At 46.2% G+C, this 27153-nt stretch overlaps 2 protein-coding genes across 2 annotated transcripts; one reads left to right on the forward strand and one right to left on the reverse strand.

Moving 5' to 3' along the window:
* On the forward strand, positions 1–9621 carry Spec2 (CDC42 small effector protein Spec2). Its single transcript, XM_089547951.1, has 4 exons — positions 1–93; positions 3667–3818; positions 4605–4697; positions 8685–9621. The coding sequence occupies exons 1-4, from the start codon at positions 48–50 to the stop codon at positions 8778–8780; spliced, it is 387 nt and encodes a 128-aa protein (XP_089404077.1). The 5' UTR covers positions 1–47; the 3' UTR covers positions 8781–9621.
* Positions 9590–27153, reverse strand: Atu (Another transcription unit). Its single transcript, XM_089547950.1, has 12 exons — positions 26926–27153; positions 25863–26615; positions 24710–24799; positions 21824–22065; positions 20452–20576; positions 17392–17476; positions 17204–17298; positions 16398–16535; positions 14730–14865; positions 13668–13845; positions 10331–10440; positions 9590–9742 (listed from the first exon to the last, which is right to left on the reverse strand). Exons 1-12 carry the CDS (start codon positions 26972–26974, stop codon positions 9668–9670), a joined length of 2076 nt encoding a protein of 691 aa, XP_089404076.1. The 5' UTR covers positions 26975–27153; the 3' UTR covers positions 9590–9667.

A 27153-nucleotide genomic window follows, 5' to 3' on the forward strand; every position in this document is an offset into this window, starting at 1 on the left:
GCACCGTGCCGTTGCCGCGTGTCGGAGCAGCTGAGCAGCTGGCCGCCATGTCGCTGCCGGAGGACGACGGCAAGGAACAGCGCTCGCCGAACGGTGCGTACCGCGAGTACGGGGCTGCCTTTGGCGAGCTGGCCGCGCCAGTCGCCGTCGGCTCGTGCGGTGCCCGGCGGCCGCGTCCCGCGCTTTGTCCTAGCCGTTTGTCATCCGCTCGTCGAGTAGCGTGGTTAGCTTAATGGTTTGCCGCTTAATTTGCGATTGTAATATTTCCTTTCCGAGGCGCGTAAGTACCGCGCCGCGTGGCACTGCCGTTCGGAGCAGCGCAGGGCCCATAGCGCTTCGAGCCACCTTCGCCAGCCAGTCCGCACTGCCTCTCGCCTGCTGGGCGCAGGGACGACGCGTGGTGACTTTTCGCGGGGCTCGAAGCGAAGGTCAGAACGTGCACCGCATCAAGTAGTCCCCTATGCGGGGTGGCACCTTCGGTCCCCAGGCGTCGGACTTGCACTACCTCGGTGACGGCGTCGTGGCGCTCCGTGCCGGCCGCACGGGGAAGTCGTCGGCCGCGGGACTTCGCGCGCGCGCTGCGCGGCAGGGGGTGGTCCCGGGTCCCGGAGGAGGACCCCCCGCCGTGCCTGTCGCGTGCGCAGACCGTCCGTTGGTGGAGGGAGCCGCGCCGAGCGTGATGCTGCCGCCGGCGCACTGGGCCAGTGTGCTTGCGGCGCGAGAACCGCGCGAGAACGGTGCGCTGGAAGCGTGATGAGACGCTGCGTGGGTTGACACGCTGCGCCCGCCGAGTCGTGCTCTGTGCTGGGGCGATCGTGCCGGCGTTGTCACAGGACTCTTTCGCTGTCGGGTTCGAACGAAGCGCGAACGCAAAGCTCTTTTCGCGTTTTCTGTGCTCGCCCGTCCAGAGACGAGCCAGTCAATTTCGACTTGGCTGCATCGTATGGTTAGTTGTTGCGCATGTTAATCGTGCGTGATAGTTCCAGCCAGAAGACAGCCATTCGGTGTGAGCAGCCTTGAAATTTGGATAACATGGAGGGGCAACCAAACCATTCACGTGCGAGAATAAGCATTGGCTACAGCTCTCCTCAGGAAACAGTGGCCGTCGTGTTCTCTCTCAAACGAGGTTTATACAGAACAATCCCACCCTCTACCTAAGGGAAACCGAATTATCTGTTAATGATAAGTTAATTACCAGTTAATGGTTGAGTGAATTACCAGTTAATTGATAAAAAGCTCAGTCATTCCACACATAAACAGCCTTAAGAAGAAAGCTTCCCGATCTTTAAATGTCATAAAGGTGCTTCGTGAAAACGGTGGGGGTCCGATAGGACGTGACTTTTGCACATTTATCTGCTTTAGTACGATGCTGCCTAGATTACGGGTGCATCGTGCATGGGTCTGCGGGACCATCATATCTAAAATGACTGGACCCCATACATAACCTTGGTTTACGTCTCCAACCGGCGCATACAGAACATCCCCCATAAACAGTGTCTATGTCAAAATCAATGAACCCTCCCTTAGACAGAAGAACCATGCTGATATCCTCATATGTCCTTTAAAATCCGTCCCCTGCCGAGACACCTGTTATCCCATAGTTACAAAGAGCACCACCAGAACACTGTTCAACAAACCCCAGTCAATCAGGCCTCTGCTTCTCCTCTTAGAAGATATTTAAAAACTTGGAAATACTAGATTCCCTTCCTGTTGTCGCCTCAAGGCACGACCCACTGCCGCCATGGCACGGCCTTCCCACTGTGACTTTACATTAACACACTTAAGAAAAAAACAAACACCACACAAACGCATATTACAGGAATGCTTCGCACTACAAGAAAAATGTGAACTACACAGAATTTTATACTGATGGCTCAAAAACAGCAGATTATGTCGGAAGCACGGTTATACAAGGAAACTGGCAAAAAATAGTAAGGCTGCCAAGCTGTCCATCCATTTTTACTGGCAAATGTTATACTGTCACTGTAGCTGTAAGCAGCATAATAAATAACAGTATTGAAAACAGCATAATTTACACAGATTCACTTAGCCTGCCCATGGCACTAAACTCCAGAAGTGCAATCGAACTTAGTTGAAAACAATACACAACATAGAAAAAGTCCCAACCCAGGGGCATATGATAAAATTCTGCTGGATGCCGAGCCATACTGGAATAGCTGGAAATGAAAGACCCGACATAAGTGCTGCGCAAGCTTGCAGCCATGAAATCAAAAAAGTTAGCTTACCGCATAGAGACTGCATGAGATTAATACCTAGTGATTTGAAGGCTAAATGGCAGACAACTTGGGATAATGAAATAAACAAGCTGCATTTTGTAAAGCCTGTCCTCGGGGAGTGGAAGACCTGTACACACCAGGAACGTTTTATAGAAGTAATTTTATGTCGTCTCCGCTTAGGACACACACGCCTGACACACAACTTCCTAATGACGAATGAAGACAAACCTCTGTGAAAGATGTGGAGACAAGTACACACTAAACCTTATTTTACTGTCATGCTCAAAACTCGGAAGAACTAAGAAAAGTATTTTACTCAATGTATAACGAACACATCCCTTTTCATCCATTGCTGCTCTTGGGAGATAATGCAATTGTTGACATACCTCATGTTTTGAGCTTTTTAAGAGAAGCTGGTTTTCTTGATGAACTGTAAATTTTAGCCCAGTGCCTCACTTGTTTTTGATACACCTCAGCCACTTTCTCATTCCCGAGAAAAATGCTGAGGTGTCTATTTCATTGGTTGGGAGCCTTGAAACCCTTGCCTAGCCAAGGGTGGCCACTGAGGTTACCTGACCTTCTTTTAGAACTTTTACCATTAGCCATTTCAAAAAAAAAAAAAAATCTTTATCTTCACTAGATAGTACGAAATAACTTTTTTAGGCCCTTTACACCACCGTTGTTTTACACTTTTTTAATAAAATCTTGCACCAAAAAATTTTCAATACCTTGTGTTTGGCGTATGATAGCCTGGGATGCTTATGCGCCACTAAACCCAGCCGAACACAGCAACACAAACAATGGCTACAGGTCTCTGCAAATCTCTAGGCTATAGTTAATAAAGTGCAGCAGAAATGTGCAGGCAGTGTCCTTATGTACTATCGGGAACAAAAGTGGTATGCTCCACGCGGCAAGAGCTGGAGCAATGGAAAACTGCGGCATTTTGGCGAGCTAAAGCACGAAACACTGAAACAAGCCAAGCGACTTGCCTGCTGATAATAAAGGTCACGCATTAGCTGTCTCGATCCCAGATGCCGCCTGTAGATCGCGTTGCAACGTCGTTTTCCGATTTTCCGGAAAACTGTGGTCTACGACCCTTTTCCCAAGCATCTCACCCTAGAAGAGCCGAGCACCAGGCCAGGGGAAATCTTGTACCCATTAAGAAAACCGGTGGGTACCTGGCGGCACTGGGAATCGAACCCAGCACCTCCCGAATGCGAGGCAGATGCTCTACCACAAGGCCACCGCTTCGGTTGGTCTCTGATTGAATTCTTTACACGCGAGTTGCTGGTCTCTCTCTATGGCAGCAGCGAATTGCCAAGCTCGAATGTTCTCATATGGCCAATTGTAGGGGCGCTCCTTAACGCGTAATCCTCATTAAGTAGAGCAGGTTGTAACCGTGATCCATTTCCACCCTTGTACTGTGCAGTTGCCGTGGAAACGGTGGCGGAGCCAACGGAACCAGTGCCGCAGCGAAGAAGTGGCGGCAAGCGCATCGCCTGTCGGGAGTTGCAGGTCGACAGGATGGGCGACATCTGGGTCCAGTGCTTTGCGTGCTGCATGACTGAGCAACCTGCACCAGTGAGTTGGGCCTTGTTGTTGCAGCCTCAAAGTGATGGTGCTTGTGCGTGGTTACCAGGGCCTGTTGTATTGGCTCAGCGTAGTGGTCAAGCTACCATAGCAGCTTATATCCACGAAACAGATCTTAGCACTTAGCTGATGTACTTACAGTGTGTCCGAAATGGTAGCAATATTTCACGGAGTGGTGGTATGTTCACAATTGTTAGGCCTTGATTGCATTTTCTTATTCATGACATTATTAATCTGACCATTCTGTAATACAGAAGTGGAAAAGCTTGAGGGCTGCTGCCGGTTGGTTGACATTTGTAGGGTACTCCAGTTTTTTCCTGTTTTAATTATTGCATTGCATTTTAGGGACATAGAGCATTGAGCCTAGACACCGCAATAGCCTGTAGTCCAGTATTTACGTACAGTTGTGGACATAAGTTTAGTGGATGCAGGTTTGTGGGAAGAAAATATTGCTTTTCGCAATCAGACAAAGCAGGCGAATGAAAACCATTGAAGCACGAGGGAACATACATATTTTGTCTGCTGGAATAAATACCAGCTAAATGGCTAGCGAGGCAATGCAGAGTGATTTTCCATAAGTCTTCATCCCATAAACTTCTGCCCATGACTGTACATAGTGTGGTGTGAATTATGGGTTGAAGCTTGAACACTGCAATGAAGCTGGTTGGAGCAGCATAGCCTGTAAATGGCTGTTAGTGTCCAAACGCAGGCCTTTTGTATTAGTGGTCTTGGTTAATTAACGCTGTTGCACTGATTACCTCTGTGCTCTTCACACAGAAGCGGCGGCGGCGAATCGACCGCTCCATGATCGGCAACCCAACAAACTTCCAGCACACAGCTCATGTTGGCTCTGGGGACATGAACGTACATGTAAGTTGCTTCTGTAGCAGCTCCTATTCCTGGACATTCACATAGTGATTGTTAAGAGGGTTCACCAGCTACAAGGCAACTCAGATTTGAACTTTTTCTGTCGATAGATGGCAGCACCTGAGTACCCTAAAAAGGAGGCAAGTTCTATTCTCCCTCCAGGTGTGTAAACTACACCGCGACACGCAAGTATTCGTTCTTCCGCGTACAAAAAGTAGAGCCCAGAACTTTCTCTAGGTATGGGGCCAAGGTTTCGGGGACCGAAGCACAAAAAAGTTAACCTCTCTCAAGCCATAGAGCGAAGAACGATGTGGGGTTCAGACAGTGGACCATTTCCCAGTAACCCACCAATTTAGCATTTCCGGTTTGGGTCGCCTAAGTTTCCTGCGGGCTGTTCTGCAAAAATTATTTTACAATGGTAGGGTGGGGTTACTGGTTTCACCTGAGCAGACAGGTGCGGTCGGTTAAAATGGCGGAAGAGAGGCTTGGTGCATCCGCAGGACATTACCCGGAAAAGGTTCCATTGTGTTGAACGCCTATGTAGGCAGTCTCCAAATAAAAGGAAAGAAAGGAGCTCCTAGCACAAGGCCTTATAACTGGTTTTCTTCCCTTTCCCGCGCAGCCTTCCGTACATAGCTACAGAAGCATGTCCTGGATTGTAGTGACAGCCTGTAGCTTACATCTGCCTAGTCTCGTAGGAACCTTCCCAGCGCCGAACACCCATCTTCCCCTTCTCAGCACCAACAAGGCACCAAGCAAATCAAATTGGATAGTGTGGTTTGCAAAAGCACCGGGAGCGTCCTGTAACTATGCATGGTGACGGAAAGCAAAACTTTGGCAAGCATAAGCGAGTTCTTGCTTAGCTCTGTTTACATGAACCAATAACGTCAGGTCGAGTCAGGTTGAGCGGAAACTTTGGCTAGTTGGAAAGCGTTTGGAATCATATTTGCTAGCGCTTAGTGAACACACGGGACCAGAACACAAATACACAGGACAGACTGCCGTTTATTCGAAAAACAATCAATATAAGACATCTCAACTCGTACACGCGCAGTAGCAACGCCACGCTCCAGGAGCAACATTTCTTTTTGTGATAGATTAACAGACAGGGTGCTGACGGATTTCGAACCTTCATTATCAATGCACTTAGCTTCTAAAATTTCACGTTCCGATTGGGTTTTCATTGTACCTAGAATGATTGTTTCTGGAAAGATTGGTGTGCAAACAACTAAGCGCTGGCAAATATGATTCCAGTAGCATCCAAGATTCAGGCACACCACCGCTGCTTCGGAGGTGCGACGGCGTAAGTGAAAAACAAGTTTGCATTTATCCTCTCCCCTCCGTTTTTTTCGGCTCGACAGCGTTTACAAGAAGTGCAAGATGCCGGGCTAGTTGGTATTGCATAATTAAATAAAACAGCGCAAGGAACGGGACGAAACAAGAGACTACACTGTTTCGGTGATTGCAGCATCGCCTTGGACACACCCCCCTCTTTGTACCTTACATATGTGTCCTGCATCGAAATAAAATTTCAATTGTTAGTCAGCGCCCGTGTTTGTGTTTTGCTCCTTCGTGTTTCGCCCCGTTCCTTGCGCTGTTTTATTTCATTAAGCGTTTACAAGCACATCCGGGCAGGGTAGAGTTGAGTCAACCTACCCCTTGCGGCGGAGTTTACTCGTCCCGACTTCCTGACTGCTGACTCGACTCGGCGCGTTTACATGAACCCAGAACCGGTTTTTGACCCGGTAACTCCACTCACGTATTTTTTGGTGCGAACAATGCCTTACTGTGTGTGCTGCGGGGTGCGGGGGCGGGGGGTGGCGCTTTTGGGTGCAGCCTTGCAACCCGCTTCCTTTTCGCACCACAAGCTCGAGAAAAAAAGAAAAGCAGAAATCCTTTCGAAATACAGCCCAAGCAAGAAAAAAAGGAAAGAAAGAAATCAAGTTCGTCCAGGTTCTAAGAAAAAAGTGTGCGCACGAACACAGACAAGCAAGAAGTTGGTGGTAGAGTGTAGTGGCGACAAAATAATTTGTCGCCAGGTGGAGCCACGTCGCACTAGTAAAATTATAGCGCGAAATTCAAATTCCCGCAGAACATACATACACAACTTTCAGAGCCTGTAAAACGCAAACAATAGGTTAGATATGGATAAAAATTGCGGCTTAACAATCAAGAAAGAAAAAGGGAGGAAATGTTGCGGACAAAATTTTGATATTTGGCTTAGTTTTTTCCCGAGATGACAGGAAAGTTCGACATATCTAAAAGCACCATTTTTCTGAAACTTTGCTTGTAGTTGGTTAAAAAATGAAACTTAAACAATAAAATCTGCCCGCAACATTTCCTCTATTCACTAAAGAAGAAAACGCTGCCACAAACCTCATGAAAATCGAGCGATGTTTAGACACGGTATAGCTTCTGAAAGTTCCCATGTATTTCCTATGGACTCTGCCACTGGTGAACCCTCTTAAGCATTTTAGCTGGTGTTGGCTAGGCAGTGGAACACTAGCGTGTGCTTGTGTAGTAGGTCTGCATAGCTGAATGAATTACTTTGTTGTGCAAACATATCTGGAGGCACTCGGTAAATACACCAGTACTGATGTGTGACCTACCTAGTAGTACATTTTTTCATCAAAATGTTACTATTCAAGTCGGTACGACTTGTTTTTTTTTCACTCTTGAGATGTGGTTCACTGCATAGCTTAGAATTAAGTTTTAAGTTTTAGCGTTCTAACATTTGCTGTGATGAACCAGGGCTTTGCGTGCTTCTGATGTGCTGGCAGCATTGTGCAACTCTGTGGGAGTGGTATCCCTTTTGTTCAAGGATTTGCTGTAACCACACAAGCCCAGTTTGCCTTCATCATACAAGCTTACCTTTTTAATGAGGACCGCTTGCTGGATGGCAATGGCCTTATATCTGCTACTGTTAAAGGAGTATAGATACCTAACTTTAGTTGTTTCCCTGTAGTGACGCATAAGAAATTAGAATACATGAATCGCCATGTGGTATTCGCCTGCGACAGATAAATTTATTATTGAATTTCTTCTCAATGCTGTATCAATTTCATCAACTGAATGATAGCTGTGCTAGCTGCAATGGATAGGCAGTGTTTAGGTCATGTGAGACATGAAAACTGCAATATGGTGTTAGTTTTTTTTCATGCCCCATGTGACCTAAACACTTCTTACATGTCACAGCCATTGTACAGTTGATGAAACCGAAACAGGCTAAGAAATTAATTATAAATTACATAGCGGTCTTAGGGGAATACCACAGGTTGACCCAGTCTCATTTGAACTAAACAAGAAGACAGCCAAGAACAAATTTGGTGTCGGCACTGCTTTAATTCTGTGCACTTTGTTAATCCCACTGCCGCAGCCGCCTGTATTTATAGTCATAGAATTCACTCTGGTGAGATACACATGCTATGATCGCAGTCTCTGCAAGCTATAATAAGGGAGTAATTACTCATTGACGTCCACCTGAGCGCAGCCATACGGCTACAAAGGAAAGCTATACAGCTTTCCCAGAAACTTCGTAGTTAAAGAAAAATTCGTCCTGGTCCGGGGTTCGAACCCAGGACCACCGCTTCACCGGAGCAGTCGCTCTACCAATTGAGCTAACCGGGACGGCAAGCTTATGGTAGGGCGAGAGCGAATTGATCAATAACTCGAAGTGGGAACAGTGTTGACCAAATGTTTAGGGGAATCCCCCAAGGTGGAGTAGATTGGTGGAGTAGGTGGAGTAATTACTCCCTTATTACAAATCTACTCCACCTTGGGGGATTCCCCTAAACATTTGGTTTAGGGGAATCCCCCAAGGTGGAGTAGATTGGTGGAGTAGGTGGAGTAATTACTCCCTTATTACAAATCTACTCCACCTTGGGGGATTCCCCTAAACATTTGGTCAATCTCTGCAAGCTGTGGTACTTATAGCTCTGTACCTGAATGGATGCAGACTTCTTGAAACTGTCTGCTGTGTTCTGCTTGCAGCTAAATGCCCTGCAGAACCAGATGGCGTCCAAGGGTGGCTACGAGTACGCCCTCCCTGTCAATGTCTCCATTCCCGTGGTGGACGTCCAGCAGTGACCACTGTGTTGTGTGCGGGCTGCGTCCAGCCCAGACGTGTGTCAGTGCCCCCCCCCTTGTTGTGATGACGGCGGACTCGCGACCAGTCGGGCGACGGCTACTTGTGATGCCAGGCGGACCAAAGGCCTGTTGGGTGCCTGCTGCCGGATAGACCGCAGTGCCAAAGGCCTTCCTCCCTCTCACCTTCCCCCCCCTCTCGACTCTCTCTCACTGCCGCATTCTGTTCCGGCACAGGCGGCAGTGGACCCATAGCCGTGCTTGCGAAAGCACTGGCCACATTGGAACCCGCAAATTGAAAGCTTGCACAGTTGTGCCCCCAGTCCATCCTGAAACTGGAATGGGTCACGCGGTGCCTCTATTTGGGGCACTGCGGAAAAAACAAAAATTGCCCCATGTGCATCGAGAGAGGGGGGGAGGGACAGTTTCTGCGTAGTTTTTTACCTGTCCCCCACAGCGGCACTTTTTAGGACACCTTGTCATGGAGGTTGTTAGGTGAGCACATTGTGTACATAGATGAGCAGGTCATGTTGCAGGAGTTTTCTTCCCGTTGTAGCACGTGTCGTGAATGCAGTTGTCGTATGGCCGGTACCTGGCATGGCTGTGGTGTTTTTTTTAAAAGGCCTCCTGCAACATTTTGCGGGAAGAAGCAGACTAGCCGTTTTTTTCTTTTTATGTAGCTCTGCCTACCAAGCCGTCTGTTATAGTGCAACCTAGTATTTAATGATAGCAGACAAGCACTGTTGATGTGCGCGGACGGATTGTAGAGAATCCTTTTTATCACACGGAGAAACAGACAAGCACTGCCAATGTGCGAGGATGAATAAAGAATGTGTTTATCGCATGAAGGTGTTTGGGTGTATGTACACAGTGCAGAGACAATGCGATGCCTAGTCGTTGTCCTCGTCGCTCTCCTCGATGGCCTTTCTGTTTTTCTTGCTCTCTGCTTTCTTGTCGAAGTAGTCCTGCGAGTAAAACACATTGCTCAAAGGATGACTCCAGAGAGACAGGAAAGCTATTCCAAAACCATATTGTGAACAAGTTCATAACAGGAAAAACAGAAGATTGCTGGTGTAATGAAATTCTTCTCATGTGCTAACCAAGTCTCGAACTTTCAATCAACACCACAGCATCCGGGCTGACTGTAGGCAATAGTGATATTTCTAGTTGCACATCAAACTTCTGAAAGTTCACATACAAATGGCTTGAGATCATCTCTGGATATAGGAAGGCCTGCCTGCTGCTGGACTTTCATGGCTGATACAAGTTTGTAAAATTCCCTGGCTGAAGTGCATGGTGCAAAATTTAGGATGTCCTTATCCCATTCCCATGCCTCCCTTGCCAGTTGTGCAAAACAGAGTCCTGCAAGCACTGGGCGCTGACATGCAGCTATAAATAGTGAAAATCCCAACAGCTTCGGCATGTTGGTTTCGTTTGCCAATCCTGTGATATTAGTATATACCAGTACAGAACGGCAGCCTCTGTTGGTTAAACTCATAAACGCTACAAAAAAAAAGAGAAACTTTGGTACCAATCAGAGTATGAAAACTCACCAGATCACTGTCGTCATTTTCGCCGCCTCCCTTGGCCTTCTCTAACCGCCGAGCACGCTGGTCTTCCATGTCAGATGCATCTTCATCCGAGGAGTAGATGGAGGGCCGTTCTGGGGAGAAGCGTTTTAAGTTTTGGCAAGCTTGAACTGCATGCACAAGAAACTTCACGTACAAAGTCAAGAGTGAAATGCAGGCAATTTATGTATGCACCAGAATTCACTCCTTTGCTTTTCACTGGCTTGCCTGTGCAAGTGATGGAAGTGAATTGCCAGTCATGCCTAATGTGCACTTTGCAGGCGGTAACATGTGGGTGCTACATCAGGCTCCAGTAATAACATATGCAGTGTGTTCTCACAGCTGTGTCCATGACTCGGAGGTGGAGAATTTGCATGACTGTCAGCAACAGCTGATGAAGTTTCCCCACGTGGGCAGTCTGTTGGTGAATCTGCCAGTGAACTTGCACCGCCTTCACCTCTTATTACTATAATAAAACATCTCTTTTCCCTGCACACCAAGTTCAACAAACGCATCTTGAAAGGCATAAGATGGCAAGAATAGCGGTGCTACATGGTGCTGCTATCAGTACTGTGCAGAAAGTATTAGCTTATAACCGGCAAGGTTTGGCTGTAATAGTCAAGTGCATAGCCCAGCTTTCTCAAGTACATTGCCATATACTTCTCGCTAAGCCTTGTGGGTATGTGCCTTCCATTGCTTTGCAGTCACTTTATTTATTGACTTTATTGATTATTATTTTATTGACTATTTCATTTATGTCAATCGAAATCTTGAAGGAATAAATACATAACCAGCTATAGCACTTGGGAATGTGTTGAAACATTTTGAAACAAATACATTCCTTTCTGTTTGGCCAATAACATCCGCAAGATATTATACATGCGATAATGACTGTCCACTGCCAGGATGATGAGCGTGGCATTAACAGATACGTGACTACCATTTGTGAAATTATAGTTTAAAGCACCAAGGAAGTCTGAAGAGAGAACCATTATACACTGGCGGCATTTACAGGTCTGCTCAACTTTTGCATTGGATTTTCAAGGCGATGTTCTGACAGTACAGTATAAGCAATACTTTGATATATCCGGGATTGACTATCACATACATTCACAACTGCATTCTGCCAGTGCTATGTGCCACAGTCAGAAAAGTGGCTGTCTGCCTTAAATAATAAAAAGAACAGTTGATTGGCATAGTTCAGCCAAATGTGAATTATAGGTGTGCTAACATTTTGGTTTCACTTTGGCTCTGGTGTTCGCATCGACTGGTCACGGATGGAGATTGTTCGCATAGCGATAATGAGTTAGTGCTCATATATGCAGACTTGGACGTTAATGGTTATAATGGGCATAATGGTTAAGCATTACGGCACTCCCCTGCAATGACAAGGGCTGCCACTGATGGGGCTCGTGAGAACCAGGTTGCACTTCCCAAGCAACCTCTTGCAACCAAACATTAATTAAAACTACCACCTGCCGCAGTGGGAAGTTTGCCCACAACCCGGTAGGCAGGTGGGCAGCTTGCTACAAAGCAGGCACAACAGTTGCGGGGAATGACCACTGTAAGTGCTAGCACATTAAAAAAAAAAATAAAGACGTCTGAAGCTTCTTTTCATAAAAATAATTCCCTGCATTATGCTTGGTCCTGCTCATAAAACGTTGTATATATTCACTTCAGGCCCCGTTTCGATGGGGGCGAAACGCAAAAGGCACCCCTGTGCTGTGCGATATCAGTACAGTGCAGATCCACAGGTGGTCGAAATTATTTCAGAGCCCTTTACTACGGCACCTCTCTCTCTCTTTCCTCTTTCACTTCCACCTTCTCCCCTTCCCTCACAGTGTGGCTGAGGTGTCCACCGAGAAAAGAGACAGTTACCGAACCTTTCATTTCCTAGTAACCAATCAATCAATCGGGCGATGTAACCTACCCACGAGTGGACTAACAGTCTGCACACAGTATACCAACACTGTAGGGATTCGCTTGACTTTCTCTTTCAATTTAAAATATAAATTACTGGCAAAGTCGTCAGTCTCACACCTGTTTCTACCGCCATAGAGCAAGACCTACCAGAATAAAGCAATATTTTCTAACTTAACAGTAGGCTGATGCTTGAAAATAATAAACACATTGTAGGTTTGATCTCACTGAAGTCATGCAGGAATGCAGTGGCTGGAGCAGAGGCTGTGTTTTTGGGGGCACTTTTGCACATTGCATTCTCCGGTGCAGATCTTAGGACCGACAAGAGCTCATATTCACTGCATGTCTAACATTTCCCGTGAAACAGGACATGCTTAACCAGTCATTTCAGAGCTGTGGCCCGAAGAGGCCAAATTTCCACATTTAAAGTGGTGACAATCATGTAAACGGGTGCATCAGATGTGCTCCCCATGAAATTAACCTCCCTCTGTTTGGCAGTGGGGTAAACAGGGAACCACTTGGTGTTCATGGAATCATGGCTCCTCCGCTACTCCAAGAGCGAATGGCTGCACTCCTCTGTTCAGTGATCGCAGCAATCTCATACTGATGTTGACAGAAAAAGAAATTCCGCTGCCGCGTTCATTCCTCGTGCTTCAGGCAAGCGGTATGCATAAAAAGGGACTGTTCAAGAATACGTTCCCTCATGTCATGTCACTACATTGGTCTCAAAAGAGAGCTTTGTAACAAGCTGACACTGGCAGTTTACAACAGGCAGTCGTGCAGCAAATGCTTCACGAACCTCTCAACACAGCCCCTTCGAGACAGACAACAGAAAGCACCCATGTGACACAGGTACATCAGAGGGGTTCAAAAGTATGCATTGTCCACCAGTGACCTAACTACCGGTAAGATACAGCTGTTGTATACTTTTCTCTTGAGGGTACCGATACTCACCTGTGGAGCAGAAACGTGGAGGCTAACAATGAGGTTTCAGCTTAAGTTAAGGACAACACAGCGAGCTATGGAAAGAAAAATGATAGGTGTAACGTTAAGAGATCGGAAGCGGGCAGAGTGGGTGAGGGAACAAACGCGGGTTAATGACATCCTAGTCGAAATCAAGAGGAAGAAATGGGCCTGGGCAGGGCATGTAATGCAAAGGCAAGATAACCGCTGGTCCTTAAGGGTAACGGAGTGGATACCAAGAGAAGGCAAGCGTAGCAGGGGGCGGTAGAAAGTTAGGTGGGGGGATGAGATTAAGAAATTTGCGGGAATGCGGTGGCCGCAACTGGCAAAGGACAGGGTTAATTGGAGAGATATGGGAGAGGCCTTTGCCCTGCAGTGGGCTTAGTCAGGCTGATGATGATCATGATGACCTAACTACCTGCCAGGGTATTCCACTCACCACGAAGGGCGGCGCCTCCCCGGCGGTACTTGTTCTTGATGGCCGACAGGGAGATGGCTGCGTCGTCCTCGTCCGCCTCCAGGTAGGATGAGCTGAGGCCACGCGAATGAGACTTCTCACGCATGCGCCGCTGCTTGTTCTCGCGCCGGATGGATGCTCGCAGCCGGTCCTCTTCTTTCTGCACAAGTGGTTGTGCGGACCACACATACTGTGCTGGAGAAGTCTACCTCCAAAAGCAGTGGCCACGAAGCCGGCACTTGATGCATCCGGCGACTCTCACCACTATCAGTTGCACCTGCTTCGGACTTCTGCGCATTCTGAAGCTATCAAATGTTACCACCAAGAAAGGCCCTGATGTCTACCTGCACCCCGCTGGTAACCGGTTATTCGGCTACAAGAGTGCTTCACGCCAATTTGTGAGCTGTGTGTCAGTTGTGCTAAGAGGACGCTGATGACAAAGTGATCGAAAAAAAAAAAACTGTGCTCTAATCACGAAGACCACTCCCACTGAGAAAAATTTTATTAGCCCCCCAAATTAAATGCACATGTTGCTGCAACTGGCTGATCTTGAAGGCAAACTTCGGTGATATCAAGAGAGTTTTTTGTGCATGGACGGCTGAGGCTAGCACAGCACAAATGGTGGTCACTGAGTGTTATTGACATCACAAATCTGAATTGAGCGGCGGTACAAAAATGCCCCATTTTTTTGCAGCAATAAACGTGGCTTTTTATTTTTACTGAGAGCAAAAATGGAGTTGTCCTCGGTGCCCTTTTCAGCATTATTAAAGTTGAAAATACTATTTAGTACTGGCAGTAAGGAGGACCTGTACGTCGTTAGTAGCGACATCAAAGTACATAATTCCAGTTGTGCTAATGGGAGGCAATGCTGAGATCACTTCTCGGATGTAAAAGCAGATGGTGCTGGAACACTGCATCAAGGGAAGGTGATGTGCCATCCAGCATGTGCGCCAATCCTGAAATTTATTACTACCGCAGAACTGTGCTGCAACTTATTCACCGATTCCAGATCGTCAAAGAACGCCATGGAAAAAAAAAACGAACCTTAATCATTTCACTGCGGTGTGCCTCTGGGTCCTGGCCGACCTGGGGCAACACTCTAATCTTCTGCGTCTTCTGGCTGCGGCCAGCTAATGACAGCGTCATCTTGCGATGGGTGAAGCTGTCTGTGGAGTGGGGCCTGCAAAATGATTGGGGCATGGAAGACACCTCTTTCATCATGAGGTCAGCACACAAGCCCAAAATAAACCAACTGGTTGAAAGAACTTCGACAAAGCTCAAGAATACAAAAACACTTAATGTCAAAACTATGTACAAAGCAAGCCAAAAAAAAAAAAAAAGGTTTTGAGGAACACACCCACAATGCCATTTTTTATGCCTCTTATTTTTTGCTACTGCACACTTGTAGCATAAATAAAGCTCCCTCATAAAAAACGACTTCAAAATTTTATGACACATGACCAGCATTTCTAAGTCATCATTTAAGGCCTTACAATATGAATGCTGAAATCACACTGAACATGACCATTATTCAGAAATACAGCATTACAATTCAATCTTGATGTCATGAACTTTAACGTAACAAACTCCTTATTGTGACAAATATTCCAGTTTTTGTAACTCTGTAGAACGCCTTGCATTTTTAGCTTCAATATAACAAAGTAGTTTCTGCCTCATATTCAACATAACGAAATTTCATCACTAGCTCAAAACGAATGTGAGGAAAAATTGTATCATAGGCTTGAGTGGAGCATGACTACGCGCGAGGGGATTTCATTTCTTTGGATGGTGATTGGAGGATAGTCTAATCATCACACCAATGCCAAACTTCCTTTCTTTGTTTCCCTATCTCCTTCTCACGATGACACAACAAAACAAAATCTCAAGACAGATGCGTCTTCCCGGCACCTGCGAGCACCGGTGCTCGGCGCAACAGACGTGCTCAGGTGGCTTGCAAGCTCGCAAGACATGATACCATCCCAACCGCACACAAACGATTCAGGATGCTGTTGTCGATGGCGAAGAAAAAGCAGAAGTAAAGGATCTTTCATCACAAATAGACGTTTTTCCCATCAGTGGTCCGCAGTACGTTTTGAAGGATTCTTAACATGCTAGGAGATGAATTTCGATGTTAAGAAATTTCAATGTTGCACAGTAAACCGCAAATTTTACCGCCTCTGTTAAAGCTAGGTTTAACTGTACTGGGAAACTCTACAAGGATTCCCTCAGATTTGGTGGGTGGCAGGGGACTCCAGCATGGTAACACTGCATCTCAGTAGGCAGCATTACAGTCTGCTGCCAGCACTTGGTGTCATGTTGAGCGAGAGCCACATGCGTGCATGTTCACCACTTCACCCAAGTATGAGAAACTCGCAGGGAGGAAGATGGTGATATCCTGCCAAGCCATGCAATCCTGCAATCGTGCCCCCATAACTAACCCCAATAACTAACTCATAACTAACCCTAAAAGCTAAGCTACGACAACCGTCGATTTTGCCTTTATATTTTTCTGTACAAACTGCCTACACATCAATAGAAATTGTGAGAGGTGGCCCCCCTCGTCTCCAGACTTCACACACATTAGGGCAGGATGTAAAAATGGCCAATGTTACGGGGCGAGTGTCAGGGAGCACTTTGCCACTCCACATCGAATGTCAAGTGTGCGAGATACAAAGCAAGGAAACCTTTCGGAGAAGGTAACTGGTTGCTTGCCTGAAGCTCAGCTTCGTGCGGAAGACGGCCTGGCCCTGAAGACCCGTGCCCTGCCGGATGAACAGGTGGTTGTGGTCTCCTTGCATCAGCGACTGCTTGTGCACATCAAAGATCTCAGAGCCCAGGTGCAGCGACATGCTGCGGAGGAGTCGAGGACTCACCATGAGCACATAGCGACATACAACACAAAAGAAGAAAAAGATCAGAAGCTGTCAGCCAACAACACTGTTTTTTGCATGCATAACCGCTGAATTCTGCTTCTATGAATCACGGAGATCTATCAAGCAGAGAAAGCAGGAAGCACAACCTTCACAAATCGGGTGCCATTGCTTGACACCAGAAATGGCTGTTAAGTGTGGGCTTCACAGGCTACTGGTAATGCTGCTGACAATCAGTTTAATTCCTGCTTGGTGTGAGCATATAAGCATGCTTTCGGTTCCTTCTAGGACATTTCTCTGCTGACCATATATAATTGTACAAAATAATGAAAATTCACAATATTGCATATTCCATAATATAATAAGTGCAATGTGAAGCAAAGCAATGCAATTTTGTTGACCTGTACTGATCAGTGACACGCATTAACAGAGGACACAATATATATCTTTATATTTTCTGGAACATGAAGCTAAAAGGCAAGCATATGAAAAGTACCACAGCAAGCAGAATTGCTTTGTAATAATCACTACCGGAAGTAAGTCTAAGTGGCAATGCGGAAACAGAGAACATTAGCACATGTGCCTCCCCCCCCCCCGTTCTCCCTGCACTCAAAAACTGGTGGCTATGAGAATGCCCTGCATGCTCACCTCCCATCAGACCACTTGATTATCCGGGCATTGCTTTGCCGCACCGGGTTTCCCATCTTGTCGTAGATGTAGCGCCACCGAACTGTGTTTTCAACCTGCAGGCGGCACCGTGCACCGGAAAGCATGCCTTCAGCAAAGCCAGTACAGCTGCAGTCTCAGCATGGAGAAAGCAAAGGAACGAGCCGCACCTTCAGTTTGAGTCTTGCTCTTCCTTCCTCGTCAAGAACTTCGTCTTCGTCCACCTCATCCTCGTACCACTGGGGGTCATAGGGTCTGCACAAGGCAAGGCACGAACACTGACATATACACACCTCCTCACTACTAGACGTAGCTCACTAACATTCAGCCGGGAGCTCACTCACATTCACACTCACGAGTGAGCCTGCCGATCTACACACCGATGTTGCTGTACAGAACCTTGGAGAACCGTGCCCTGTCCAGAGGCACTCTTCTTATGCACTATTTCATTTATTTTGTGTGCATTTGTTCTGTCGCACTCTTAGAACCATACTGCAGGTCAATATATTCTTGGTTTTCCATTTTCACAAATAAAAAATTTCTTGTATAAGATTTTCTTCTCAGTTCCAGACATGCCTTTAGCAACTCCATGGAAAAATTCAAATCTGAAAATTTTTGTTATGTGGAAAAAATATCTCACCTGTATCATGCGAGTAGAAACGCAAAGAATGTTCAACCAGCCTTCTGCCATATTTTGTTATCTTTGCAGGCTTTTCACAAAAATCAAGGGAGGAATACATTGTAAACAAAAGTGCTGTTGAGATATAACAATAAAATTTTGACAGAAGAATCATATTATTTCTAATAAGCTCAAAAATTTTCATGCAAATCAGTCACAAAATAAATTTTTTTCCTGAAAGTCACATCTCCCATTAAGAGCAAGTAAAAATAATTTGGCAGACACACTTTGCTTACATGCAAGAATGCAAAAGCATTACCTTTCCTGGGTGCATTGCTTATGTGTAATTTTTGTACACGAATTGAAGCTCTCTGAATCATACAACCGAGTTGTAGGTTCCCTTGGGATTTGTTGATGGCGAGACCAGGAATTGAATTCTTTTTGTGTTCCTTTGAGGATTATGTGGAAGACGCCTTTCCCTTTGAGGTGACACAAACGCGCCTTTGACACCACCAGGAACACTGTACAATGTACGGTTGCATCACAATTTTTGATATGAAACTGTGGGAAGGCATACAATTGAAGGCGCATTTGTCGTCAGTTCGAATCCCTGTCGCAAGCTAGCCTCCAATTTGACTAGCCCATGTAAGCTACATGCAATGAGAAATGGTGCGACGCCATCAGGAACACTGTAAGACAAACAGTTGCATCACAATTTTGGTACGAATGTTGGGAAAACTAGCACCACATGGAGGTCGTCCAGTGGCGGTGCTCAGCTTGCTGTGTGTTCAGCCGCCTGATGACGTCGCCTATTTTTCTAGCCATCACCGGGATTTTCTGCATCATCTGCGAGCATGCACTCACACACAGCTTTTCTCATAAGGGGACTAGTAATGCTCTCGCATTAAGGGGAAAATGAAAGGTACAAAATTTCAGAGTGCTTTTGGACTGGACATTTTGTGAGGCTACTGGAACTTCATGATTAAAAAATTTGCACCCCCAAAATAGAAAAAAAATGCTTGCAAACCCGCTTAGTCAAGGTTACTAAAGAAAGATGACCTTTACAGGCAACTTTCAGACATGCCCTTGGCACAACAGAAAGATAGCTAAGGAATTACAGTGAGGCTCAATGCAGCAGTGCAGTGAGCAGCAGTTGGCAACTGAGCACAATATATAATAACACATAATGGTTGGGTGTGAGGAAACGTGCAGTAAGTGTCTCACACGGGGTCGACACCTGAATCATGTCCAGAGGGAACGGATAAAGGAAGGTGTTAAAGGAAGCAGAGAACCATTCGGGTTTCTTTTGGCATGCTCTGACATCGTGCAAAAAAAAAAAAAAATTATTTGCAAAGCAAATTTAATTAATTTATGAGGAGAAATTATGCAAACCTCCTAGGCTTTATGAATGAGGAAGAAGTGTCATATCATTAACGTGGATTTAAAGGACCACACAAGCTTCCATAACGCAATCAACTTCTTGAGATAGACACCTGCCTGAGGCAATGTAAAATTCAGCCTATACTCTGCTAAAAGCTCCAAGATACAGACACTAGGTATTCTGGCTTTCTTTCCTCGGTCTCTGACTACGGCATCCATTTACTGTATTTGCTGATGTAATAGATGCATCCTCTTGCGTTTGTCACCAAAATTTGGGAAAACTTTACAAGGCCAGTCTAAATTTTACCCCGCAAAATAAGTGCACCTCTCAAATCAGCAACAATTTGGCGAAAATTGCACCAACTATGTGAGTAAACACAGTATAACCGCCATGTTTTAAAACGTAGTAGGGTTTTAACGTAGCTAAACTAAGTGTAGGTGCAAAAGCATGTGTTTAGCTCGGTTAGCTCAAGATTTTGCATCGCTGGGTTGTCGGCACGTCTGGCTCAGGCTAGATATTAGGCTCAGGTTAAGCTCTGATCGAGGTTAAGCTGACCTGATCAGTTCGAGCTGTAGATGGCAGTTCATAAATATGGCATTGTGCAATGCACATCGTGAGAGTGTGTTGAAGTTTTAACACGAGGCGTGATCGGCTGCAGCGATAGCATAGTGTCCTCGTGCAGTGGCCAGCGAAGACGATCTGTTTGTGCCGCTGTAGGTTTGAAACCCAGTCGCAGCAGTATTTATTTTATTTCTGCATGGGCTGTTGCCATGCTTGGTTTTGTCAAGGTCACCTTCAAGGCCACATTCAAGGTCAAGCCTCACACAAACTTGGTGAGCCGGTTAGACCTCTGCACTAAAACTGCTAATAAATAATGTGGTTTTGGAGTTCTGCTTTCAAATGAACCTTAAACAAATCGAAACACCACAAACACTACAGTATCTTGCACACGCAAACATGATCATTCTTTCGTTTTGGGATCTAGGTCGTGAGGACACTGACCCCATCTACACAACACAAAAAGAAGATTCCCAACAATGCCATAAGCCTGTCCCATCTCCGCAACCAACAGCTGCAAGCTTTCATTTTCTGTAACTTATTCGCTTGTTTACTAGTTCATTCTTTTGTTTGCTGATCAGTGATGTTGAGTTTCCAGTAATGCATTTCTTGCCTCTGGTAAGTTACGTATCACAGAGACTTGCTGAATGCCTCCACATGCTTCCAACCCACCTGGTGTCAACACTGAGGAAATTGGGCAGCTTGACAAAGTGAACCTCGCTGCCAAGATTGGTGACAATGCGTGGGATTTCGACATCAATCCGTGTCTCGGGCACTGGCACCTCTTCTTCCTCACCCTGCGAAGAAAAGTGGCCACGAATCCAGCCGGCCAAAAGTATGCACCTTAATATAGGACTGTACAAAGCACGAAACTAACAAGACATCAGAAATGCAACCTAGTTTGCACTTGAAGCTGCTATGCTCTAGTTTGGATTAATGTTCCAGCGCATGTGTTCATGCAGCACAGATAGAGGCAATAACCTCAATCCAGAATCAATTTTTCCATGAATGCAGCAGTCACATGAACTAACACATTCCTAAGGCCCTGCGTATCGTTATCACAAAAATAAAAAAAATCTGAAAACTCGGTCTTCATAATCCTTTAAAAACAATTAATACTGGTGAACAGCAGCAACACCAACATCATCATCATCAGCCTGACTACGCCCACTGCAGGGCAAAGAAAGGCCTCTCCCATGTCTCTCCAACTACTAACCCTGTCCTTCACCAGTTGTGGCCCCTGTATTCCCGCAAATTTCTTAATTTCATCCGCCCACATAACTTTATGCCATCCCCTGCTACGCTTGCCTTCTCTTGGAATGCACTCCGTTACCCTTAAAGGTGGACTGAAGAGGATTCTGAACTTGTCTTTTTGCCGCGGGAACTCGATCTACCCGTTCCGAGCATTCTTAGAAACTGCGACTTATTGCCCTGTGTGGCTGATTTTCCTAATTAAATCGAATTAACGTCCGGCTCCCGCTTTTATTTTTTGAATTCTCCACGTACAGTAGGCGAGTCGACCAACGCGTGAAGTGCCTTTCAGCCAGCTCCGTGGAGGCTTTGCTTTATTTTGTTTTTTAGGTTTTCATGAATAAATAGTTTCATTCGCAGATAATATAGCCGCAAAATAAGCACACAGAAATAAAAATACGCGCAGACTATTTGCTACTACGAACTACTACGAATTACTCCGCTGATGGCAGAGCGGCAAGCCGCCACGGGAGTGGGTGAAAGGCACTCCACGCGTTGGTCGACTCCGCCTACCGTACGGGGGAGAATTAAAAAAAAAAAGGCGGGAGCCGGACGTTAATTCGATTTAATTAGGAAAATTGGCCACACAGGGCAATAAATCGAAGTTTCTAAGAAAGCTCGGAACGTGTAGATTGAGTTCCCGCGGCAAAAAGACAAGTTCAGATTCTTCTTCAGTGCACCCTTAAGGACCAGCGGTTATCTTGCCTTCGCACTACGTGCCCTGCCCAAATAAAATAAATGATGAATGTGCAAACAGTACAAAGTTCACAGATACACACGTGGCAGTTCCTACCTCGGCAGGTTGCTTCTCCTCGCCTTCCCCTTCTTCGTCGCTGCCCATGCGCTTCACTGGCCGCTCCTCCTCTTCCTCCCCCTCCCCCTCGGCTTCTTTCTTCTTGGCAGCACCCTCCTCATCGGAGCTCAGGTCGTCCAGGTCTTCTCCGAAGAGGGCCTCCACCTCAGCTTCATCACCCTTGTCTTCAGTGCTGGAGAGCCGCGCCCTCTTTCGGCCCGACACTGCTTCATCATCAGAGCCTGCCAGCACAGAGCAGTGGCAAAAGCATGAATTTCAACTCATTCATTATCCGCAGGCAACAATAAGCATGGCTCACAAGGCGTCACAAGCGGAAGTGGCTTCCTGCCAAGTACCCGAACTTGCTGTGAGAAGTAGTTAATCTCTACTCCTTTATCTGCACGGGGAAAACACTTGGGCAGAGGATGTTTTAAGGGGGTCACTAAGGACAAATAGAAGTTTGGGTGTATCGATAGGGTGCTGCAATCAAATCACAATGAGATCACCCTCACCAAAAACGGTGCTTTTAAAAGCTAGAAAGGATTGAGAAAGGAAGTACAGGTGTTGCCATCAGCGGCCGATTTCCCAAGTGAAATGCGTGCGTCAACACAGATTTTTGGTAGTGAATCCCAGAGGCTATGCCACAGCATTATTCAATTCAAAACGGTGACAACCTGTCTTTTATGTGGAGAACATCACGAATTTGAAGTGAGGGGTGGGAAGATTTTTAAATCAAATTTTCTCGTTGATACATGCGTCTTTTGCTGCCGGACACAAGTGAACACAACCGGAAAGAGCCAGAGAATCAATTTTTTACTGACAACATTAATTGAATGGAGCTGGGAAGCTGAAATGGCTTTTTAAGAATTCGAATCTATGAGGCTTCTAGGTAAAGCATGCAAAGCATTTTTGCACTAGCATTTAAAATGGTGAAATAATCGTAGATTAAAATCACGACGATGTTCAGGCTTCTCCTCATTGCATTAGAGAATGCAGGGAAACTCATAGTGATGTCATTATCGTTGAAATTTCAGACATTTGCTGCCTTCGACTGCATGCTGCTGTGCGTCATCCGATGCCGCCAAACAATGCTTCGTGAACTTCCCCTTCGATGGCATTGGTTTTCTTCTATGAAAAGATTGTTTCTTCACCGGAAACACAACGCGGTCATAAGTGACATCATTATCGGGGCCTCTGCCCATCACAATGCACTGCAGAGAAGCCTGAGCGCCGATGGCACTTTATTTGGCGATTACGCCAACATTTCAAATGGTAGCGCAAAATGATTTCGCAGGCTTTACGGGCATGTTTCACGCATTCAGCCATTTTAAACTCATCGAATCCTAAAAACACTTCAGCTGCTCTTTAAGTGTATTCATACATATACACATACATGCACAATGAACCTACTTGTACTGCGATAAGAATGCACGGAACACCATTCACAGCAAGAAACATATGAGTGGATATGAAAAAAACACCCTACACAGACACTGGTCAGTAGGCAATTAAATTATATGCAGAAAAACAAAGCTTCAGAATGTCTCTAAAAGAAATGCAGTGAACCGCACAAGCATTGATGTTTAAAATGCATGAAAAAAAAAAAAAGCGCTCTTAATCAGACATGAAACAAAGCATAGGCTGGTTGCTTAGAACTACATGTCATGTCCTATTATCCATTAGTTTACATCTGCCATTTCTTAAATTTCAGAATTCTTAGTTCTTTTGTTAATGCAGAAAGACGGGCTAGCTGGCTGACCGTAACTTGAATAAATTTTTTTCACCGCATATATAGAGGACACAAGACAAAGTAATAGACACATCCACACACAAAACACAAAAGCGTAAATGAAATACAAACATTTCTGAACGCTCTTAGTTTGTTTCTCAGCAGCTCCTTGATACAAAAAGGAAGTTCAGTCTGAAAGAATAATACCTTCTGCCGCTTCCTTGTACATACTCATATACACAGTCTTTACACTACACTGCATCCAGATTTTTAAACATGTTGAATGCTGCCAGATTTGATCCAGTTTGTGAACCTAACCCCTTAAGTAGCCATTTTATTGAGTACAGTTGTTATGAATAACAAAGTTTAGTTTTTTATGCACTTTGTTTGCATTTTTATGTCTTATACATTATGTTTATGAGTTTTCCGTTTGCGTTCTCTCTGCAACATTTTGTAAGTCATTTTCATGCGTGCCAAAGTGAAAATACAAATATTTTGTTAGTTTTTTCAAATATACATGTTTTACTTGAGAACACAAAAATTGGTCTTTCCCCTAACTACTGCTGCACCAATTTGTAGGGAGTCTAGGTCCTTGTCAAGTTGGCTTTCACAGATTACAGTTCAGGCCACTCTCTTTTTGAGAAAGGAAATAAACTTCACTTAACCTGGCTCCACAGACAACCTAAGGCCACCAGAGGACATATGAGGGATCTATTTCCAATGGATCACAGCATATTGAGCATTCTGTTAAGACTTCATTCTGGTTTTTGTCAAAACACTGAAGCCCCACATTTTGGCAACTTTCCCTGTAGTTAAATGATGAACATTTGCATAACTGCTCTGGCTGTAGTTTTTTTGCCAGCACTTTCACTATGGTAGAAATTAACCGACAGCGAAGTCTACTGGTCACTCTGGTAGAACAACTTGCCTGAGTGAGCACCTGGATTACTCAAACCAAGCTAAGCCCCAGTCAAGAACCAAATACTTTGTCCCCTCCCCCCTACTGGAAGTTTTCACATGGAGCTGGTGTTTAAATGTCCACAGAGCACATTTAGAAATTACTAACTTTGCATTCCTGCATTAAGCATATTGGCAGAATGCTGAATCAAATACCGCATGCATAAACGAGATGAAGCACTCCTTGGCTTCATTATCACCTTCAGCAGCAGAGGCAGCGGAACCCACTTCACTGCCGGCTGAACGGCGGCGCTTCCGCCTCACAACACTCTCGGATTCCGAGCTGGAGCCTGCGAGAAAATAATGTCCACAGTCAGGCTGCCTCCATGCAATGCAAAGTTTGCCTATAAACTAATGCAGTTTTGCTGATGGACAAAAGTGTGCAAATCACAACACTACTCAAATAAAGGATTCAACAGCCCGACACGGAACTGTTTACCTAGTGAGCAGAACTGCGAGCTTTGTCTAGGAAAGCCAGTGCATGTGTAAGAGTCATCAGCAGAAGAAAGCTATGAATGTGATGACGTAGCAGCAGAGCCCAACATAAATCGTGCATCGTGCTCTTGTTTCCACCCATGTAGTCCGTCTTGTACTCGTATAAACTGACCTCTAACAGTCTGCTGATTCTAATCCAAGGGAGGTTAGTGGAGAGTGGAGCAGGTATTCACTGTCATATAACAATGTAAAGCAACAGTTTTGTCCATCAGTGAACAGTAAATTGTGAATAACACACGAGTGCTACGTGTGTAAGTTCGTATGTTTGTATAGTTAGATACAACTCAAGATAGAAGCAGCCAATGGCGCTGACTGATTGCCCTGATGTAGCGGTTAATCCCATTTCATAGACAATCCTGCTAGCCAACTGCAATGCCACACTAAGGGATGATATCACGACAAATGGCCAACTCCACTGGTTGGAAGGCCTCCTATGAGGGGCATTTGGCGCTGTGTTCTTGACTTATACACGATTGTAGCGAAGTAGCACAGTATTATGAAAAACTGGCTGTTGATAGTCTCCAGCAATGTATGCGCTGGACGGTGCCTAAGGGGAAGCAGCAAACAATGTTACCTAGATGCTCCCTTCAGCAAAGGAAATGTCACAGAGACACAGGCCACAATCAGCACGAGCTATCCCTGTGCCTTTGGCAAGCCAGCTGACTAGATTTTATGTAGCAGAGATGCAAGTCCTGTTTTGCACGAGTGCAACACTACCACTGAGTCAGCCACTAATTAGTAAGTCATAAGATGACTAAACGGAAATCATGTCAAACAAGCTACTGCAGTTGACGCTGGGCGTTATTATTGAATGCCAAGAAGTTAAATGCGCCACGAACAAGTGTGACACGGTCTCACCTGATGCTGCTCGTGCTCGGTCTTCGTTGGAATGCACCGAGCCCTCGTCCCCGCTCGCCTCGTCTCCACTTGCTTCATTTGCGCTAGCTTCGTTCGCGCTTGCTTCGTTATCGCTGGCTTCGTTCGCGCTGGCCTCGTTAGCGCTCGCTTCATTGGCGCTCGCTTCATTGGCACTTGCTTCATTGGCACTCGCTTCGTTGGCACTCGCTTCGTTGGCACTCGCTTCGTTGGCACTCGCTTCGTTGGCACTCGCTTCATTGGCACTCGCTTCGTTGCCGCTCGCTTCGTTCGCGCTGCCTTCATCTCCGGAGGCGTCCGAGCGCTCTGCGGCTGCTTCAGAGTGGCGGTCCTCGTCGTCGGATCGGTGGTCTTCCACATCGGAGCGCTGTTCCTCCTCATCGCTGCGGTGCACCTCGCTGCCGGAGCCTTCGTTGTCGGACGCGTCACTGTGACCCCCCGTCCGCGCGGGGGTCCTCGCCGGCGCTTCCTCGTCGCCGGATTGATCGTCCACGTGCCGAGATTCATCCGAGCCTTCGTCGCCCGATTCCTGGCCGCGCTCGTCCCCCGAACCCTCTTCGCCTTTTTCTTCGTAGCCGGATTCGTCACCCGATGCGGCGCTTCTCGCCGGTGACGAGCGGTAGCTCTTCTCCGAGCGCTCCTCGGCGTCGGAGTGCTCGCTCTGCTCTCCGTCGTCGGAGCGCTGCGCGGGCGACCGCGACCTGTCGCTCGAGGCGGGCGAAGCACTCCTGGAGCCTGGAAAGCCACAAACACTGTCAGGGCGCACTTCTAGCGGCAGCAGAATCCCTGCTTGCGCACTGCGAACAGTAGAACACACACTGTTGTACGCCACCAACGAGATCGCGGAAGCCAGAAACGAGAAGTCGCATTTGTCAGCTGCAGATGTGACCCTCTAACGACAGCACAGGTACACGGTCCATAACCTACCAAGTTGCTAGCAGGGAGAGCGTTTCGCTCACAAGAGTCACAACCTTACTGAACCCGGAATAACCATGGTATACAAATGCGCAGCAACCGTTTACAATGAAACGAACTCGGCACATACCTGCACTCGATGCATCTCTTGAATCATCGCTTCCAAATATTCCGTCCATGATACCTTAGGTGAGGTCACACTCAGGGTCTTGCCTATGTGCAGTTGCGACGAACCGCGTCGCAAGACAAGACTGGTGTGAAAGTAGATCAGTTAGCAATTATTCGACCACTCAAAGGCAAGGCCAGCGTTACGAACTACACAACATCCACCTTGCAACGCTGCGACTGCTGCGACGCT

This window comes from Amblyomma mixtum, chromosome 6 (assembly GCF_055824585.1).
Source record: "Amblyomma mixtum isolate Tamu chromosome 6, ASM5582458v1, whole genome shotgun sequence".
NCBI classification, from domain to species: Eukaryota; Metazoa; Arthropoda; class Arachnida; order Ixodida; family Ixodidae; genus Amblyomma; species Amblyomma mixtum.

Excerpts from the sequence above, each read along its gene's own strand:
- Spec2 (XM_089547951.1), top strand. The coding sequence starts at position 48 with ATGTCGCTGCCGGAGGACGACGGCAAGGAACAGCGCTCGCCGAACG. Across the intron at positions 94-3,666 it reads GGAACAGCGCTCGCCGAACG|TTGCCGTGGAAACGGTGGCG; the intron begins GTGCGTACCGCG and ends TGTACTGTGCAG. Across the intron at positions 4,698-8,684 it reads CTGGGGACATGAACGTACAT|CTAAATGCCCTGCAGAACCA; the intron begins GTAAGTTGCTTC and ends TTCTGCTTGCAG.
- Atu (XM_089547950.1), bottom strand. The coding sequence starts at position 26,974 with ATGGACGGAATATTTGGAAGCGATGATTCAAGAGATGCATCGAGTGCA. Across the intron at positions 14,866-16,397 it reads CGCACGAAGCTGAGCTTCAG|GCCCCACTCCACAGACAGCT; the intron begins GCAAGCAACCAG and ends ATCATTTTGCAG. Across the intron at positions 10,441-13,667 it reads GGGAGGCGCCGCCCTTCGTG|AACGGCCCTCCATCTACTCC; the intron begins GTGAGTGGAATA and ends GCTTCTCCCCAG.